Raw genomic sequence first — 20,418 nt, 5'->3', positions numbered from 1 at the left:
CAGCACATCCAACCGGCCTCACCACCGCAGACCTCGTGTAACCACACCAGCCCAGGACCTCCACATCCAGCAGGTTCACCTCCAAGATCGTCTGAGACCAGCCACCCAGACAGCTGCTGGAACAATTGGTTTGCACAACCAAACAATTTCTGCACAAACTGTCAGAAACCGTCTCATGGACGCTCAACTGCATGCCCGTCGTCCTCATCGGGGTCTTGACCTGACTCCAGCTCGTCGCCGTAACAGACTTGTGTGGGCAAATGCTCACATTCGATGGCGTCTGGCACGTTGGAGAGGTGTGCGCTTCACGGATGAATCATGGTTCACATTGTTCAGGGCAGATGGCAGCTGAGAATGTCCCAGTTCTTGCATGGCCAGCATACTCACCGGACATGTCACCCATTCAGCATGTTCGGGATGTGCTTGACCGGCGTATACGACAGCGTGTACCAGTTCCCACGAATATCCAACAACCTCGCACAGCCATTGAAGTGGAGTGGACCAACATTCCACAGGCCACAATTGACAATCTGATAGACTCCATGCGACGATGTGTTGCACTGCATGAGGCAAATGGTGGTCACACCAGATACTGACCGGTTCTGGGTCCCCAGACCCCCAATAGCGCAAAAAACTGCACATTCCAGGGTGGCCTTTTGTTGTGGGCAGTCTGAGGTACACCTGTGCACTACTCATGATGTCAGATCAGCATCCTGATGTGGCACACCTGTGAGGTGGGATGGATTATCTCAATATGGCAGATGTGCCCACTACCACACATTTGGACTGATTTGTGACCACTGTTTGGGAGGGATGGTTATATTGTGTATCTGGAATGAATTTTAGGTCTCTACGTCCATCCCATGGGGAATGGGAGCAGTAACAAAGGTGTTGCGTTTATATTTTTGTTGAGTGTACATAAGTAATAAACTTTCTGAGAGTATGCTGAAACATGGTAAAAGGTACCAGTAAAAACATCCTACATTAACCCAAAAGCAATACAGTAAAAGGATACGGGTTCATCGAAACTTTATTCACTTTTGCAAACTTGAATTAGCTTTCAGAGACACTGGGCTTTCTGACCTGCGGGTGACTGATAGCCCTAGTGAGGGCACAAGCACCAGGACTTACCGACGGGAACTTCTACTTCACGTTCTTCCTCTCTAACAGTTTTGAAAAACAGAAGACACGATGGAGAGTCTTCCTCGGAGACGAAGTTCAAATAACGGATAATTTTCTCTTCTTCTTCTCCATCTCTCCGACTGAGCAGTTCATCGAAACAGTCGGGACATTTCCTTAAATTAAACCCAGCAGACACCCGCTGTAGGATCCACTCCACTCGTAAATCGTCGTGCACCATATTTTTCCACAATATTTTATCCACCTATTTACCATTAGTTAACATCATCATGTCGGCAGCGATTTCGAGCTCTGAAACTCACCGTAAACGGTGTTTTGCGTTGCCTCGGCAACCAAACGTCTCGTGGCGTACATGGTGAGAGGCATTATTTCCCGGAGCTTTGACTGTAAGGGTCAATTTCAATTTCTGGTGTATATAGCAAAATAGTCAAAATGCACACAAATGACGACAATATTCCATCCGCCCGTTATTCCTTTGTGGTGAAAAAAAAAAAAAAAAAAGAGTAAAGACCCTAAAGGCTACCTATTGAACCACACCAACCACGGGTCCACGTCAGTGGTGTTAGTGCCACAATACCTTGGATCTGTAACTACATTACATAAAACTCATGGATGTGAAACATGACCTGACAGAATCCCTTCAGTAAGGCTTGTATAAACCCAAGGAGGGAAGACATTTAAGGGCTTGAAGAGGAAAAAACAAACAAACCTCAAATACATTTTATTGACATTAAGAAAGAACAGACGTTTGTTGTAAAAGAGTTAGAACCTGAAGTGTATGATCAGAAAATACATGATATTAAAAGGGTAGCATCATAAGAAATTACAATACACCTTCAATCTATATTTTAACAATTTAGCTTTAACGAATCAATTAATAATGAAACAATTTGATTCAACAAAACAAAGATTGCTAATTCTGTCTCAAAGATTTGACATTACAATGAACCACTGAAAAGAAAAAGAAAAACATACTGACAGAACTTCCCTTTACCAACTCCAATACCAATCCTAAACAGTACACTTTTAGAAAATAAGCAAACACTAGTGCCTGGCACGAGTACAATACCTCCAATCTTCACCCATCAAAGGATGTTTGAAAGTAAAAGGCTCGTGACCAGCAGAGCTGAGTCAAAGGATGTGAGCTTTTCCATGGTAGGAATGTTAAGCTATACAGTAAGTAGGAGGTGCAAAGGCAACACTGTGAATGCATGAAAGTAATAATCACATTCCTTAACATTCATCTGCAATTCTGATACATTACAAAATATATATGTAATTTTTTTTTTGTTTAATCTGTAAAAGTATTTACATCCCTTCACACACCTGCTCAAGCACTTTTCAAAAGTTACAAGTCAGGGATCCTTTGCTTTGTTTTGGTACTACAAGCTGGGCATTAAGGATGATACATTATGCTGTCGTGGGGTGGTAATTTTGGTAAGGCAGTCAGTGCAATAAAGTCGAGCAATGTAAATGAGAGGTTGGCTCACTCTCTACTGTGTGGAAACCAAATCTGCCAAAACAAAAACGCCTTGGGGAAAAAAAATTAATATAAACACATAAACCAGGATGCTGAAATGAATGACAAAAGCTTGTTAAAGAAGAAGAAAATGAGGAAACACAAAGTAATAAATAAACTTCCATCTTATTAGATCACAAATGTCCACAGTAAGGTCAAAACTACCAACATATTTATCCCAAAGGTGTTTTCTAAGTAGCCAAATGTTACGGCCCTTCGCTTTCTTATTACTGCTAATGTCGGCTAATACTAAAATTTTATACATTACATTTTCCTATATTGATCCTGCATTTGGAAGATTTGTCTCTCCATGCAAGTGACATCAATGACCATTAACAATTGTACCTTATAAAAATTTGATGAGTTGCATGTTAAATCTGAGGCTAACATTTCACCCGAAAAACACTCTGCAGTGAAACTTAATGATCCTGACACAAAAGAATCGAAAGTTACACGAATTTCTGAATCTCGCCATAAATTTCTTTACATGAAATGTAAATAATAAAAAATGAGAATAAATATCCAAACTATTTGATCATACCTCTGGAAAAGGTCTTCACAAGTACAGAACCCTGTTGGCTTGTTTTGGTTCTGGTTACCAACTAAGACAATTTCTCAATAGTCACTTCACAGTAACCCATCCTGCTCAAAGCAAGATGGTAGGAGAGAGAAGGAAAACGGGCAAAACTTGACGCCAGTCCCACTGTAGAATTTATTCTGAAACTCCACCCTGTGGATAAAAAGATGAGAAACCGAAATTATAAACACGAAAACAGATACTTCAGAACATATTGATCCTATCACACACAGTACTTTAGTGCTTTGTCTTACCAGTGTAGCCGAAGAGCATGAAGGAACGCAGAGAGACCCTCCATTACCAAGAGGATGGACACAGTGAGGACAGCAAACAGGCCAAACAATGGCACCAGGACTACAACCCCAAGTTTTGTGTCCATTCTTAGTCCTATTCGCATGACCATGGCCCACAGCACCTCTGACAGCTCTGTGATGGCAAATAATAAAATCTACTTCAGCATCCATTTAGAGAAATACAAAATTCTGGCAAATCACAGGTCAAGAAAATTTTTTTACACTCACTCATCATGGACATTAATGTCATGGTCATGGGTGGTGAACCTGGACACCAATGAGTGTTCCAACAGGTCAATAATCCCAAGAAAACAGCAAAACTTGTTTTGGAATTGATAAAACAGCTTAACATAAAGCTGCTGGAATGGTCTTCCCAAAGCCCCGACCTCAACACTATAGAAAATTTGTGGACTATGCTTAAAAGCCAGCTCTGTCCAGGAAACCGACCCATTTAAATGAATTCCACCAGTTCTGCCAAGAAGTGTCAAATATTCTGCCAGATTTACGCCAGAATTTTGTTGACGGCTACAAAAAGCCTCTGACTGAGTCGCAGCTTCCTTAAGGACATTTAACCAAACATTAGTGGCGACGTAGGTATATATTTAAGCCTCTGCGTATACTTTTGACCCTGTGTGATTAGCCAAACTATTCAAACTATTCAAAACTATTCTTGTTTTTTTTAAGTCCTTAAAAATGTATCCTGTACAATTATGAAACCTTGAAAAAGATTAGAGTTCAAAGAAATCATTAACAGCCAAAAATGACAATGCCTTTCATGCCCATGAAGAGTGCATGCAAGCTTCTGACAACAAATGAAACAAGGCAGCTAATAGTCTGCTGAATGTACTGCTAGTGAGTGGCCATCTCATAGCCTGCATATTTAATCATTTTCTCTGCATGTTAGAAAGGACAAATGTGGACAATGTAAAAACAGGTTATGTGAGAAATACTGGAACTGGAATAGAGGCCACAACTTGATACTTGACTAACCTAGTAAAGTCTGAAAAATTAAGTAACAATTAAGAGCAAAGTCCATTGTAACATTGTGAAGAAGCACTTTGTTTTAGAACACATAATAATTATTAATGATCTTGTACTTACGGGCATGTGCCAAGCTTAGAGCCCAGAGCCTTAGGTAAGAGGCTGTGTTGGAGATGCAACCCAGGCAATACTCTATGGTGTGAATGGACTGATGAAGTATCTCCTCTGCAAAGTCAAACTATTGTATAAAAAAGATAAATGAATGTAGCAACTGGTAAAAATGTTTGCTTATGAGCAAATACGAGATGAAAAGGTACCAAGCTGTTTGCAACACTGACCTCCTCTGAATGGTGATCCTCACTAGTAGACAGATCACTGTGACTGCTGCCCTCCTCCATGTCATGAGCCCTCATCAGGCAGAGATCTTCATCACTGCTGCGTCGCACACGCTCATATCCCTAAAATCGAACGGACAAACTAAGTGTGTTTGAAAATTTACACCAAGGAAAAATATTTGGTGATGTTTTTCACATCTTTTAAATGCAGGCATGAATCTCAAACCTTTACCCTGTACATTACCAAGCGGTGACTTCCATTTTTTAGCCAATAAAGGTAGATGGGTTTCCCCAGGAGTAAAACAGGCACCGAGAGAACAGCAATGATCACCAGAAATATCTGCAGACCATTCTGGAAGAAATAAATAAATAATTTAAATAATGAAGGTATGGGACTTCTGTAGGATATTTTAAATAACACTAGACTGAATGTGTTCATTAAGCACGTAAACACACAGCTGAAAGAGTGGAGCTGCTTACCTGTCCTGGGTAAAGGGGCTTCAATGAACTATCATCCTGCATGATGAACATGTTTATGAAGTGGATGAGAATGCTCGGAGCGTTTTTGGAGTCCACAGACGAGAAGGCGAGCCACTTGTAGAATATCATGAACACCAGGTATCCAAACAGACTCAGCATAAACACGAGCTCAGGGATGAACACCAAGTACAGGTTGTACTTCTTCCTGAAGTATCTGTTTTTTTGACAAACAAAAAGAAGGCAGACTATTAAAAACGATATCATGTTACTTAAGGAGCATAAGTTATAAACATTTTTTGCCAAGAAAACTAAAGGTTCTGTTGCCGTCTACAAGAGCGAACACACGTCTCTATTCTTTCCCAGCTCCAGCAGCTAAAATGACAACTTGTTCCAAAGCGAAATACTGGCTCTTTAAGGGCTTTCACAGGGTAATGAAAACAGTAAATACTTACAGATGATTGTAGGTGCTGAGGATTACCCCAAAGCTCATGTGTATGACCCCGAATATCACTGACATCTTCATCTTATAGGAGTTAAGAAATGTAAGCCGGTTCGTTGCCAAGTTCCAAATCTTTACAAAGGAAAGGTGACATGTTATTACTGGTGACTTCAGGGATTAACTGGAGCAAACAGAATAAGTAGCTCTGCTTATTACTGTGATACATTACCAACATGAGGATTATAAGACTATTACTGTTGCGTGTCTAATAAGGTTACTTTTACCTAAGTGATTCAATAACAGCAACCCTGACACCAGAAATGTTGCTTTATTGAAGAATGTGTGGCTGATAATGTATGAGTGAAATTGGTTATCAAGCAAACTGACTGCTTTTAATGAGTTTAATCAGTTACGAATTGATCCAGTTTACTGTATCAACAACATCCTGGTGACTGATTTTCTTTAACCTTTTTAAATAACAGGATTTAAATTTCACACGTCAATAAAAAGATTCAAGTGCAAAATATCAAAAATTAAGATGAATCACGTTATAAACCACCAAACCATAAAAAGTAATGATAAAATCCATTATTCCAATCAGGCATAACATTATGACCAACTGCCTAACACTGTTGCTCTCACTGTTCCTTTCTCGGACCACATTTGATAGATACTGTCCACTGCAGACCGGGGAAGCCCCACAGGAGCTGCACTTTTGGAGATGCTCTGACCCAGTCATCTCATATCCTCATGCTTACCCATTTTCCTGCTTCTAACACATTTACTTTGATGGCAAAATGTTCACTTGCACCCTAATGTATCCCACCAACATAACAGGTCCAACGATGAAGAGATAATCACTGTTATGCACTCTACCTGTGAGTATTCGTAATGTTATGCCTGATCAGTATATATATGACATGATATCATATTTTTAAGCTAGCTCTTAAAACTGTCTACTCACCGGGTCAATTCCCAGAGGGTACGGCCCTTTAAAAACACCTGGAGTATGTGGATCCAAAGTTAGCTGGCAATTCTTACAGAGGACACTATTGCTGTAGGGCAAAAATGAAACCCGTAGTAGTGTCTGTGATTGTGAAACTGATTTTACAAAATTCATCTTATATTCATCTTATCTCTAAAGATACAGTTGTAAACTTCCTGTTATATGAAGTTCTTCTTATTAAAAGGTACTTACTTCCACTTTCCTTTAAACATGGGAAGCACACTCCATCCAGAACCAAAGATGTTGAGAGATTTTGAGAAACAGTCATTGTATATCAGCCCAGTGTAGATAGAGAACAGTCCCATCATCAGAATGATATAACGCCCCTCGAAGAATGTGTTCAAGATCTGCACGTGCACATTAAAATCACTTAATTATACTTCTGAGAGACTGCTTTTACCCATGCAACACAAATAAACTTTAGAAAGGGCATTTTCAAAAAACTTTGGAGTACTTGCCTCATTCCTGGTGTTTTTAAATTTGCGGTGGTTTTCATACAAAACCATCCAGAAAGCAAACAGAGCCATGAGAATGCCATGACCAAGGTCACCAAACATCACAGCGAACAAGAATGGGAAAGTTATGATTGTGAATGGAGCTAAAAATAAGCAGAAGGGGGAAAAAAGCACAGTGAATGATCATTTAAAGCTTTTTAAAAATAAATACGATAGTACAAGGGTGGACAACAAAGGCATTAGTATTAATATAACTGTAATGTAATAACTTGATAGTAAAGTAATGTCACTGCAGCTACAACAAACTGTTTTGAAGGCCTCATTTATACTGAAACACCTGTAAAAACTGCATTTCAACATAAGAAGTCACATCATATATACACATATATACATATAATTTTGTGACTCTTCCACCAATTTTTACACATATAAATATTAACATTGAAACAAAAGGGTATGTTTCACTCATAAAGGATAATCATTTCTGCAATAAAATATGATAGTTATCAACTTTGACTTGCAAGAATTTTAGTGCAATTTTAAACATATTAGTCTAATAGGAGCCTATAATAATTAACCTATATTAATTATGCTATAATTATGAGCATGTTACCCTATTATTATCACCATACTACCATTTTTAATCTAGATAAAGTACAGATATTTATTATAATGAGGTTACTATAGTATTACAAATACATTATTATACTATTATTAAATGGTTTTTGGATCATTGGAACCTTTATTTTTTTTATAATTATTACTCATTTGGATTTTTAAAATCTCTTTATTATAAAGTAACAGAAAAATAGCTACTAAAACTACTAATACTAAGTTAAGATAAATCATGCTATATCTAAAATATCATAAAAAGCTAATCTGAAGGTTGCCTGCATTGTTACAGGGAGCAATTTGCTTATCACGCACAGACCATTTCAGGCTGTGGTTGCCTAGGTAATAGTGTAATGCAGGGGTAGGCAACCTTTCTGATGACGAGTGCCATCTAAAAATTTCCTCAGAAGTCAATGTGCCATATGATTGCATTAGCAATAAATTTAATAACGCTCTATATTAACAGTTACACACTATATAGAACAACTTTGTAGATATATGGCATGTTTGTTAATACACATGTTAATCTGATCTCTGGTCTCCCACTCACAGACACAGGTCTCCGAGTGTCCAGCATTCAGACAGCTACCTGAGGACAGTCATGTGAGAGAAAATCTGCTCACACAGATATGTAGAAACAAATACTGTCAATAAGGCCTCTGCAATGTTCTGAAGACAGTTAAACTTGCCAGGTAGTGATGTCCAGCAGGTGAAAATGCAAGCTCCATGAACACGCACAGCTGTGGGTTCCAGCTGCGTTTGTAGTTCTGCAAACTTTGACCCCCACAGAGTCGAGGTTTTCATTTCAATCAGCTGCATTTTGATGTTGTATTAACTGGCATTAACTCGGCCAGTTAATGCGAGACAAATCCAGCTGCTCATTAAAGATTTCTGGTTTGATCAGAAAAGAAAACATTGGTCCATACACCTGAAAGTCCCAAAAACGTATTGTGAATTCTGTCTCAAGTCTACGGATGTATCCGTGTATTTCCGTGGTGCTGATGGAGCGGAAAGCTCCTGAAGCTTTTGAAGTTTCGGAACGTGGAAAGCTAACAACATCCCTCTCATCAAGTTATTTTTAGCCAATTACAAGTTGAATCTGGTAGTTGGGGTTGTTAGCTAAGATACCGTCATTAAGAAGCGGCACAACTAATGTTTCTATGTGAGCTTATTTGCGATGTGCACCGCTGGCCCGGCCATTTATTTTTTAATGCACCTCAGATTAATTCACTGCGTGTCGTGCCCAGGGCTGGACTGGGACAAACAAAAATCGGCCCGGGCATTTTGACTAGAGACCAGCCCACCAGGTATTAAAGCCATAAAGCCTTTGAATGAAAACAAACGCTGTTGTGACAGTGATGTACAGTCTTGTTGGTATATGTATGATTTCTATACATTTTACGTCAGATAAAATCTCTGGTTGTAAGCTTCAGATAATTATTTAATAACAGCCAGACATTTTAAATGAGAATAAGAAAGAAAAGTATTTCTTTGTGCCCCCCTTTCCCTGTTAATGCCCTACCTGCCCCCCTGGCAAAACTTTGCTAGACCCGCCCCTGCACAGTTACCAGCTGTCAGCTACTTAGAAAAGGATCCTGGGATTATTTGTCTCTCAGAAACAGTTCATAACTTCAACTCATTCATGTCACCTAAAAGGTAAACCTGTTTCTCCATCACCTGTTCAGCTCTGATGATTCAGTAAGGACATCTCCTGGTTTCATCCTCATGTTTCCCTCTCACCAGATATACAAACCGATATCATGACCAGCAGCTTTACAGCTGTGGCTCCAGCAAACATCAACTGATACTAGAAATTAATATTAAATAAATTCTAACAACAGCTGATCAAGCTTAAACGTGCTGCTGTTGTTTAGCGCGAGATCCAGCGGTTTCCTCTTTCTGGCACAAAGTGGGCGACAAACAAACAAGAGAGAAAAGCCGATCAGCTGATCATTGATCAGTTTCATGATTGAAGTAGAAACGGGAGAGAATTAGACAAGAAGAGGCAGCTGTGCAGCGTAACGACAGAATAACTCCAGCTTTGTGTCTTTTTTCCATTCTAGCTGAAGTACGGGACAAACTGTGCTCCTTTTCAGCTCAACACGAAACGCGTGATGTTTTCTCTGAATACAAGACCATTCCGTCTTTTTAGGCGACGGTTGGCAACTCTACTAACTAACCTTATGAATAAAATAAAGTTTACTATCAGTAACATCATAGCACCCACCCAGCTGTATAGAAACTCCGTCATGCTAGCTAGTACGCAGTACGAGTTATTGTAACTGACTGTAAAAAGTCAGCACAATGAAAATAAACTACACCTAAACTTGGTTTATATCTGACCCAGATAGACTGCAGGTCATAACTTCTTACCTGAAGTTCAGTTCACCTGACAGTCGGACCAGCGGCCGCCTCAGGTCTCTCCTCCTCCTGCCTCCCCTTTCCCTCATCCACCTGCTGGCCTCCACCACTTGCTAATGTTACTGAACCTGGGGAAGCTCCGCCATATCCGCCACCAAACAACGGACTAATTTTTACACAACGGCCAGCATCTGGCCAATCCACCACCTTTCATTGTTTATACCGTTACAAAAAAAAAATCATCAGTTTCCTTGTCAGGAAACAACTTCCTGTTCAGCGGAAATGCCTCTGGTTTCAGTAGTGTGTGTGAGAGCATTTCAGTAGTGTGTGTGAGAGCAAAAATTTCAGTAGTGTGTGTGAGAGCAAAAATTTCAGTAGTGTGTGTGAGAGCGTTTCAGTAGTGTGTGTGAGAGCTAAAATTTCAGTAGTGTGTGTGAGAGCTAAAATTTCAGTAGTGTGTGTGAGAGCTAAAATTTCAGTAGTGTGTGCGAGAGCGTTTCAGTAGTGTGTGCGAGAGCGTTTCAGTAGTGTGTGCGAGAGCGTTTCAGTAGTGTGTGTGAGAGCTAAAATTTCAGTAGTGTGTGTGAGAGCTAAAATTTCAGTAGTGTGTGTGAGAGCGTTTCAGTAGTGTGTGTGAGAGCTAAAATTTCAGTAGTGTGTGTGAGAGCTAAAATTTCAGTAGTGTGTGTGAGAGCTAAAATTTCAGTAGTGTGTGTGAGAGCTAAAATTTCAGTAGTGTGTGTGAGAGCGTTTCAGTAGTGTGTGTGAGAGCTAAAATTTCAGTAGTGTGTGTGAGAGCTAAAATTTCAGTAGTGTGTGTGAGAGCGTTTCAGTAGTGTGTGTGAGAGCGTTTCAGTAGTGTGTGAGGGAGCGTTTCAGTAATAATGTCCCTTACGGCACCTCATATCTCAGGACCCGCCCCCCTTAGCTTAATGCGTGCTGATGTAGCCGTCAGCTCTTACTTTCAATACAGAATCGTTCAAACATTCAGAATTATAAAGTGCTGTTTTGATACATTAGTTGGGCCCATAGTGAGAGTGTGAGTGTGTGTGTGTGTGTGTGTGTGTGTGTGTGTGTGTGTGTGTGTGTGTGTGTGAGATAGACAGACAGACAGGTACAAATCTCACTTACCAGGGTTTACTTCCCTGTAGCTGCCCACTCCATAGGAGTCTACAATATTCTGAAATCCAGAGGTAAACTTGTTGGTCCTTATCAGGGTGGGAGGAGTGTCAGTTGTGGGGATACGATTAACGAAGGAAGGAACTGTTGCTCCACTTTTCCTCTGAAACATCAATGGGAAGTTACACATGTAACATGTAAGTAGATTACAAGAAGCTTTTCTCCACAAATGTACATATAAGAAATATATACAGAACTCTAAATCATTTTTAAAAAGCCGTACAGACAGTATAATGTACCGTTTTTAGATCTATAAAGTGCGCCAGCTCTAAATAACTTATATTTTATATGTATTTTAAAATCTATACATAAACATGTATTAACAGTAACACATCTTTGTAGTTCTTTTTCACAAATACACACTTTTACACTTCTCAACCTGCAAAATGAATCAATAGTGAGCCCTCAGTACCCAAGCAACGCAAAATGTGTTTTTCTTTAAATAAAGTGGGGCAAAGACTGATGCCTCACACAGCATTTGCTTTTATCATAATAAAACCAAGCCCTTTAAACAACAGCAAAGGTTAAATAAACAGAAAAGCCTCCAGTCAGGCTGAAGTTCCTCACCGATCCGTCTTCTAGCGCTCTCCGCAGTGCAGGAATGTCACTGACAGGACACCACACCTCTGCGATCAAACACTTATTGGTCACATCAAAACTACACAGGTTCAGAACATAGTAGATGGCCTTCATCTTCTTGACTTGGACGACCCAGATGTAGACAGATTCTGAAGCCTTGATCAGGACCTGTCTCAGGTAGTCTTCTGTCCTATGAAGCACCTGGATACAGTAACAGGTAAACACGACTGTTAGTGTGATGTATAGCTTCAGATTATTAAGAATTTCTTTTTAAAAGAGAGAGATTAAAAGTTACAAAACATTTTATTTTATTTTAAGATGATGTATGTGACATTTAAAAAGAACAACATGTTCAAATTTAGACCTTTGTGAGTGTTTGTGTGTGAATATAAGAGGAAAAAGCTATAAAAAAGGCAAAAGACAAAGCAGTGGGGAGATAAAGAGAGAGTGGCATGTATAAAGTTTCAGCTGAGGCCTCATGTTGATCATGTGCTACAGCGGCTGAGTGGAATTCCATCTTTCAGTCACAGTGGGTTAATGCTACCAAAGGATTCACAGTGCAATGCTCTTGTTAGGAGCTGAGCTGTTTGTGCAGTTTTGCTCACTGGCTAACAAGAACAACAGCCAGGTTAATCGTTCAGAAAACAGATCAACCATTTCATTTTGTTCTTTGACCGTGAAAAGAAGTTCAAAGCAGAAATCGTGTGTATAACATAAAGAAAGAGTATTCTCTTGTCACACATAATAACTTTTTCTGTCCTTAACTAAACACTTGTATGATCAGATAATTAAGCAAACAACAGACATACAGTTTTCAGGTCCTGAATGCGAGTTCTTAGTCCTTCCACAACATCGTCCCTCTCCTCGTTGTTACTGGGATAGGGGTACAGGTGACAGTGGTAGCTGTGGAGAGAAAAAAGTATGCCATTATTTATAGCTTACTACTATTGGACATAGAGTCTAAAACAGATGCCAGCCTTTTAACGAGTCCTGTGAAATATTTACCAGTCACAGATCTTTTTCACTTTCTGACCAATTTGGTCTCCCCAGTAGGAAATCAGGAACACCACACTTTTGGTAGGCTCACCCTGCAGAAAAAGGAAGTGTAAAAAAATAAAGGAGACACCACTGACACAAAAAATACAAGTTTAATATGAGAAGGATTTCAGGTTTTACTTATATATGTAACTTTAATAAAAATCTAAGGAAAACAAAAAACTGATTTAGATGCATTTGTACAATCAGCTGTTGTTTACCAAAAAAAATGAGAGGAAATACAGCTGATGACCTGAAAGCTCTTTGACCTTGAAAACCCCAATTTTTGAAAAAGCACGACTCTCTCTCTCTTTTTGTGGAGTTTAGTGATGAGCGTTAGCACGCCTTTCCGATCTTCCATCAGTAAAAATCCATCTGACATTCCATTAGTGAGGTCATGCCTCTGGTCAAGCAGAGGAAATTCCCAAGTGGATTAGTGGTATCTCTCACTATGAATAGACAACATCACAGCACTCACTGTTTATATCAACAACTAGTAAAGAATACTTAAGAGCTTCAAAAGAGTCATCTACTATTTTGTCCCATAACAAATCTGGGATTTAAGCTTTGGGTGGTCCTGAGTCTGGATAAACTGGGAAGGTTGTGTCAGGAAGTCAGGACATCCTACATAAAATCTTTGCCAAACCACACATGCAGGTCACCAAGAGGAGCAAATCCATGATTCACAACTCTCTACGATACTCTCCCACCTCCATCCTCTGATCTCCAGCAAAACAAGACGGACTTGTTCTCAGTAATATTTAATAACATCAATACCATGTGTGCACACAGCAAGGGAGGGGGGGAGACAGAAAAAGAGATGGGAGTTTATTTCCCATTTCTACCATGAAATGAAAGTAATGTGCATAGCGGGAGAGTTACTTAGGTATATAAGCATGTTTTCTAGGGCTGAACGATTATGGAAAATAATCTAATTGCGATTTTTTGCCCCAATATTGCGATTGCGATGCGATATGCGATTATTTTTTAAGGTCTTTGTCTTCTGTATTATTAAACAAAGACAAGCAATACATCATATAGTATGGCCAATACTATATTACATTAATTTTAAACTGTTCTTTCCTGGAAGACAGACCTCTGTTATGATGACATGAGGTGATGCATGAATTGATGACTGACATTTTTATTTAACCTCTTCAATCACAACAGTATATTTGAACATACACAATAGTTTATTTTTAGCTTACAAACATCTGAGCATAAAGTGCTGACAAGGAACCCTGGTGTAAACATTAAAATGAAAGTCAGTACAATGTGCAGATTGCAGAAATATACATAAACAAAATCAGTGGCTTTACCACACTCAGTTTTTCGACATCTGTGAACTACTAGACAGTCATTCAATTAAAAAATAATATTAAATAAATAAAACTAATAAATAAAAAATACACACATCTTACTGATCTCTGCAGTCAGTAACATTACACATAAAGTTCAAACATAATAGCAATTGTATAAACACACACACAAACACGCCTTTAAAATTTAAAGGCGTGAAATTGGACGGTCTAGTTCTGATTAGCGTCACCGCTGTCTCGGTCAAGTTTAATAAACTCGGCCGTCTGCTTCTTGCTATCTAAAATATAACCAGACACTGGTGTAAATTCTCGACTGTCTCATACTTCTGTTTAATAAGTTTTCTGTTTGACGTTTAGTCAGCTGTGTGAAAACCAAGGAGGAACCCACCCTGGGGATTAATAGTTTTATTTTATCTAATCTAATAACTTTAATCTCAGCCAAACCGATTTACTCACGAACAAACAAAACACTGAAAAAAGCCCAACAATAACATTTTTAGGTTGTCTAAGTGACTTATATATTACGTTTAACCCGAGCAGCGAAACTCCGCGGTGATCTGAAAATGATGTGCTGGGAGTTGTGCCGTTCTCGGCCGCATCAGTAACCCTCGAGCTCCCGGCTAGCTGTCGAGCTGGTGGGTAGCAGACGCCTCTGAAAACGTCGAAGCACTTTTGCAAATATGGGATATCTTGATAAACCGAGCAGATATTTGATGTTTACACAACTACTTTCTCGCCTGAAAATATGTTAAAAGTTTATTTTGTGACCCAGAAAGATTAGTATGAGTAATTTTAAAACTTAGTAGCGGCCGCCATTGCTGGAAACTGGAGTTTGGCTGGGCCGCGCTATGAATTCTGGGATATGGTAGTAATTTGGACAGCCTTCGGCGCGTCGCTGTGACGTAATCGGTCTACAAATGCGGCCTCAGGAGGATGCAGCCCATGAATTTGGACATGTCCAGAGTATAATCGCAGCCTTTGCGGTTAGAAAATTGCACTTGATCATGTCGCGATATTATCGCAAATGCGATATATCGTTCAGCCCTAATGTTTTCTCATTATTACATGTGGACAAAGATGTTAAAATCAATTTGTACTAAAGTTTTTAGTGTGCTATTAAAGCTAACTTACAGTTAATTTGATTTAAATCAAATAAACCTGGTTCATTAACTTGTTGTACAAAGTCAAATATCCTTAATCAAGCCTAGTTAGGAAATAAGATACAGGCAAAATTTTAAAAGGAAGCTTCTTTTGTTTCTTTCTGTCTCATGTTTTTACGTCACACCGTAAAACATAACAAAATATAACAAAAGTAAATTGGAATCCAAATCATGTTTAACCTACCGTGTCAGGATCTTCCAGATACTCTTCGACTTCAGCATAGCTAAGGATGGTGTAGCCTTTACATACTCTCCAAAGCATTCGCTCAAACGCCTCGATCTTCACCCTCTGAATAAGGCCAGAAATGAAACTGCAAAAGACAAACGAGCAGCTGTCAGACCTCATCCTCTATCAAGATCAATTAAATTAATTAAATATAAATAAAAATTTAATGTATCAATATAAAGGGAATGACACCAAGTACATCCTGACTGCACTAGCACTGTAAGTTTAGCCACCTTTTCTTTGAGCCCTCATTGTCACTACACATTCAACTAAATCTGTGCCCCACCACACTATCTCTCTGTTTTTACAAAGTCTAAATATATTTTTGCTTCATTAATCAGTTCTTTCAAAAAGCCACAGCTGCCTCACAGTTTCAGAGCATTTTGTGAATAGCTTGTTTGTTTGTGGGTGTTCTAAGTATAAAGTGCATCTGTGAGTAAGAAGAGCAGCGGCAGACAGAAAAGGAAACAGAAAACTATTTAGAAAGAAAATAAATGTGCATCTGTCCTCATTCATGTGGAGCATTCACTTTGTATAACATAAATAAAATGCTGACTGATAAGGCTGACAGAAATGTATCCCTCACCCCAGTTTGGCTCCTAGCCTCTGCATGCTGCTGTAGTCCATCAATGTGTCTTTTTCCAGGAAGGGAAACTCCTCATACTGTACTTGCAAGGGCTCCCGCTATAAGTGAAGACAAGACGCAGGAGGGTAAAGAAGGCAACTGAAATGAAATCAGCCAGCACACTAATTTCTGAGCCATGAAAGAAAAACAATGTGGCATCGTAGTGAGAATGTGGGTTTTTCAAGAGGTGAGCCAACACAAACACTAACCTCAGCATTTCTTTGGACAAAGTTGCGTGTGATGCGCAGCATGTGTGTGTACTCTGTCAACTCCAGCAGATTCCTCTGCAGCTTCTCCTTATTCCTGGTGACTTCACCTAATTCCATCTCTAGCCTCTGTAGCTGTTCCTGAGAAACGATAGGAACGTGTAATATTTAGCAATACATGACAGCAATAATAATACTAAAAATGATGATTATGATAAAAATAATAATAAGATAGTAACTAACCATTATAGTCATGACATGCTTGGGTAAAGGAGCTGCTGGGTTCACATCTGTTTCTGGCAGTGAAATATCTGCTTTCTTGATTTCCCTCAGAAGGTATCCTGTTATAAACAACAAGCGATTTTTAACTTTATGAAACTATCATAACCGCTTCCAAACACCGTGACCAGCCTTTGAAAAACACTGAAATTGAAGACAAGTCTGACAGTGTGCTACTCTCTTCCTAATTTAATAATCCAGGGTTTGGTTAACCGAGTTAAGCATTCAACTAAATCTACAACCAGCTGACATTTCCCATGACTCGATTTACCTTCAGTGAGGAGATCTTCTTCCCACCATAAGCAGCCAAGAACTATTAAAATGTCAAAGACTAACATATGCTTACCGAGGATCCTCTCCATTTCTTCACATTTTTTGATCTCATTGACATATTTTCTCTGGAATGCGTTAACAGTGGGATTGAGCTGAAACAGGTGAAAAGTACATGTTCGTTAGCACCTTCTCATGCAGGACTCTGAACATATCTCATGAATAAACTTAAAAAACTGTGCAATAAGTCTATGTATGATCCCATTTTTGATAGCATTAAGACATATGCCGGTGACTTCCGCGTTCACTTTATGTACTGAGCAAACGTCACTGCATTATTTGATGACTGTAGAGAACTTTTAGATTACTGTCAAAAAATTCAGCTACAACTTTTTAAGTGATGAATTACTGTTTCTAGCAGATTCAAAGCGGTCTGTTTTCGTACTTACATCTCTGAACTCTGCAAGCCCCAGTTCTCCAAGTTCACTGATGCAGTCGTACGCGGACCCAGACTGTAGAAACAGCTGGGCCAAACACATCTCTTCACCACGGAGCAGAGAAGCCATCGTGACAGTTCTATCTGATATTCCCCTCTTCCGCGGGTGGGCTAATGTTAGCAAGCTAAACGGTGCTGTTTCTCCAGATTTTATGTTAGCAATGTTCAGTCGAGTAGTCCGTAGCCCTTGTCATGATGTGGCTCAGGTGATAAAACTAGACTTCCCTTACATAACTCCTGATTTACATAGCTATCATTACAGCACACTATCGCTGTTAGCTAGCTAACTGGCTAGCCAAGTGCCGTGTTGTTGACTCTTGGATGGGGAAAAATGTTTCAGTAAAGTTGAATGTGAAGCTAAGAAATAATAAGTGTTACGACCGCTAAATCCTAGTACGTGGCGAAAAGTCTTAGACTTTACGAAGTTTTAGCCTACGTCCGTAACACTCACGTCACTGCACTTCACACTGTTGAATGCGATCAACTTCCACGGCACCCAGTGTACCTTTGACCAATGACGGCAGCCTCCTGGAATCTGCGCACAACACAGTCAATATAACGCTAAACCCTGAACGCTGACTGAAGGTTCATGACCTGAGACAAAAACTTCGACCTCTTAGAAGTTTTTTATTGGATTCTTTCAAGAATTATATGGAAGGTTGTTTACACCACTGAAAAAAAAAGCCAAACGCAAAGACTCAAACTTCAGAGGAAGTTGACATTTTTACATAACAAAGTATTAATGACAAGTATTTTCCACCTCCTTACTATTTTTGCATAATTTTCACACTTACATGTTTCAGATCATCACATTTTAATATTGATAAATAAAGACAAATTAAGTAAATAAAAAATGCAGTTTTTAAATAATGCTTTTATTTATTAAGTGAAAAAATCCCAACCCAATCCAAACCTCGCCATATGAGAAAAGTAATTGTCCTCACTTGTTAAATCGTGAATTAACTGTGATTAACCACAATATTTTGAAAGCTAGATTCAGTGGCAAAAAGCCATAGTCATGCCTGATTACTGCCACACCCGCAGAATCTGTTATCACTTAAAAAGACCAACTGTCTGACAAAGTGAAGTACACTAAAAGACCTCAAGAAGCAACACATCATGCCACGTTCTAAAGAAACAGCTGAGAAACAAAGTCCTTGACATCTATCAGTCTACAAAGTGTTACAAGGCCATTTGTAAGACTTAAGTGAGTGAAAGCCATTATCCCTAAATGGAGAAAACATGGAACAGTGGTGAACTTTTCCAGCAGTGGCTGGCCTGCCAAAATTACTCCAAGATCGTGCTGATGACACACTCACGAGGTCAAAAAAGACCCCAGACCGACATCTAAAGGACTGCAGGTCTCACTTGCCTCAGTTAAGGTCAGGGTTCATGATTAAAGTAAGAAAGAGAATGGGCAAAAATGGCATGCATGGGAGAGTTTGAGGAGAAAAACACTGCTGACCAAAAAAGAACACAAAGGCTTGTCTCACATTTGCCAAAAAAAAACATGGTGATGATCCCCAAGACTTTTGAGAAAAGTTTTCTCAAAAACGTTTTGGAAGGTTTGAGTGCTGTTGCATCTGGTTTAAAACGAACACAGAATTTCAAAAAAAGAGCAACATTCCAACAGTCCAACATGGTGGTGGCAGTGTGATGGTCTGAGGCTGCTTTGCTGCTTAAGGACGTGTTCAAATTGCTGTAATTGATGGAACCATGAACTCTGAATGTCCAGCCATCAGTTACTATGCTGAAGCTCAAGAGCGCTCAGATTAAGCAGCAGGACAATGATCTGAAAAAAAAAAAAGATCTGCCAAGCGTGGCACAGCCAGTTATTAGATTTGAGGGCATATTTAGAACTGGGCCAGGTATGTTTGGATAGCTTTTTTCTATGAATGAACTAGAGTTTGTATTTACTTGAGAAAAAGAAAGTTTTTTACTTTCTTTGTCTAAAGTTGAATTTTATTTGATGGTCTGAAACACATGTGACAAATGAGTAAAAAAAATAATCAGGAAGGCAGCAAATCCTTTTTCACAGCACTGTACCCCAAATTTTGACTTGTGGATGGCTTTCTTTTCAGTGGCAGAAGCAAGCTTCTACAGGAGGTAAAATAGGTCGCATAAATCTGATTTCACAGACAGAATAAATCTATATTTTATCATTTAGGTTCTTCTAAAACCATTTTGGAGTCATGGTTGTGATGCTGCTGAAGTGAACTGAAAATATTAGGAAGTTTATTACGTATTGCTGAAAAAACAGAGAAACTGAGAGAATGAAATCCTCCTTAAAAATTACATTTGAATATGCACTTCCCCAAAATGGCTATTGAACTGCATTATTCATACAATGCATTTGCATTTTTAGCAATCTTAGCACATATATTGGTAACTGGCTGTCACAGAGTATGTACAAGCCATATCTGATGCACATCTGTGGCTGCAATAAATATTGGCCTGTAGGCGGCATTCAGTAATGATTTGATGATTATCTCTTACAGCATGAAATACCACATTAATAAATACTGTCAGCAGCACATTGTCTCACAAATAAATACTTTTTTTATTAATATTCCTGCTTCTTAATTTAAATTGAACTGGTGATTTATTTCAGTATCACGCTGTGACATCAACTTTGAGGTAATTTAAATTACTATTACTATAAAATATAGTAAATAACTTTAAACCCAGGTCTATAATCCTAAGGAACAGTAACTGTGTTACAGCTGTTGCCTGTCTGTGTGACGCTGAAATAATATTTTGCTTCTGGGTGATGACCCTGAGCCATGTGAGAACAACTGAAATCTGAAAAAACAACAACCAGGAATCAAGTCCCATGCACGAGAAAG

At 39.1% G+C, this 20,418-nt stretch overlaps 2 protein-coding genes across 4 annotated transcripts in view; both read right to left on the bottom strand.

The window, feature by feature from the left end:
• Window positions 1-1,480, bottom strand: part of dnah10 (dynein axonemal heavy chain 10) — a 31,031-nt gene extending 29,551 nt beyond the window's left edge. For all 3 annotated transcript variants that reach the window (XM_086314318.1, XM_086314319.1, XM_086314321.1), the window contains exon 1: window positions 1,132-1,480. In XM_086314318.1, coding sequence (XP_086170444.1) covers window positions 1,132-1,360 — 229 coding nt within the window. In that variant the 5' untranslated portion in view covers window positions 1,361-1,480. The remainder of the gene's footprint in view (window positions 1-1,131) is intronic.
• A 365-nt stretch (window positions 1,481-1,845) lies between these two features.
• On the bottom strand, window positions 1,846-18,073 carry atp6v0a2b (ATPase H+ transporting V0 subunit a2b). The gene is made up of 20 exons (XM_086314317.1): window positions 17,526-18,073; window positions 17,153-17,231; window positions 16,771-16,868; window positions 16,531-16,668; window positions 16,283-16,380; window positions 15,655-15,781; window positions 12,962-13,044; window positions 12,766-12,859; window positions 11,945-12,157; window positions 11,330-11,480; window positions 7,229-7,368; window positions 6,963-7,117; window positions 6,729-6,819; window positions 5,778-5,896; window positions 5,326-5,539; window positions 5,078-5,197; window positions 4,849-4,968; window positions 4,631-4,748; window positions 3,491-3,662; window positions 1,846-3,389 (listed from the first exon to the last, which is right to left on the bottom strand). The coding sequence occupies exons 1-20, from the start codon at window positions 17,640-17,642 to the stop codon at window positions 3,287-3,289; spliced, it is 2,550 nt and encodes an 849-aa protein (XP_086170443.1). The 5' UTR covers window positions 17,643-18,073; the 3' UTR covers window positions 1,846-3,286.
• Between the last annotated feature and the right edge of the window lie 2,345 nt (window positions 18,074-20,418).

This window comes from Aulonocara sp. 'chitande type north' Nkhata Bay, linkage group LG12 (assembly GCF_057382095.1).
Source record: "Aulonocara sp. 'chitande type north' Nkhata Bay isolate Kocher_YH1m ecotype deep benthic linkage group LG12, A_spYH_male_GT1.1, whole genome shotgun sequence".
Taxonomy (NCBI): Eukaryota; Metazoa; Chordata; class Actinopteri; order Cichliformes; family Cichlidae; genus Aulonocara; species Aulonocara sp. 'chitande type north' Nkhata Bay.
The sequence above is the reverse complement of the archived record's forward strand: the minus strand, read 5'-3'. Positions and strand labels throughout refer to the sequence as shown.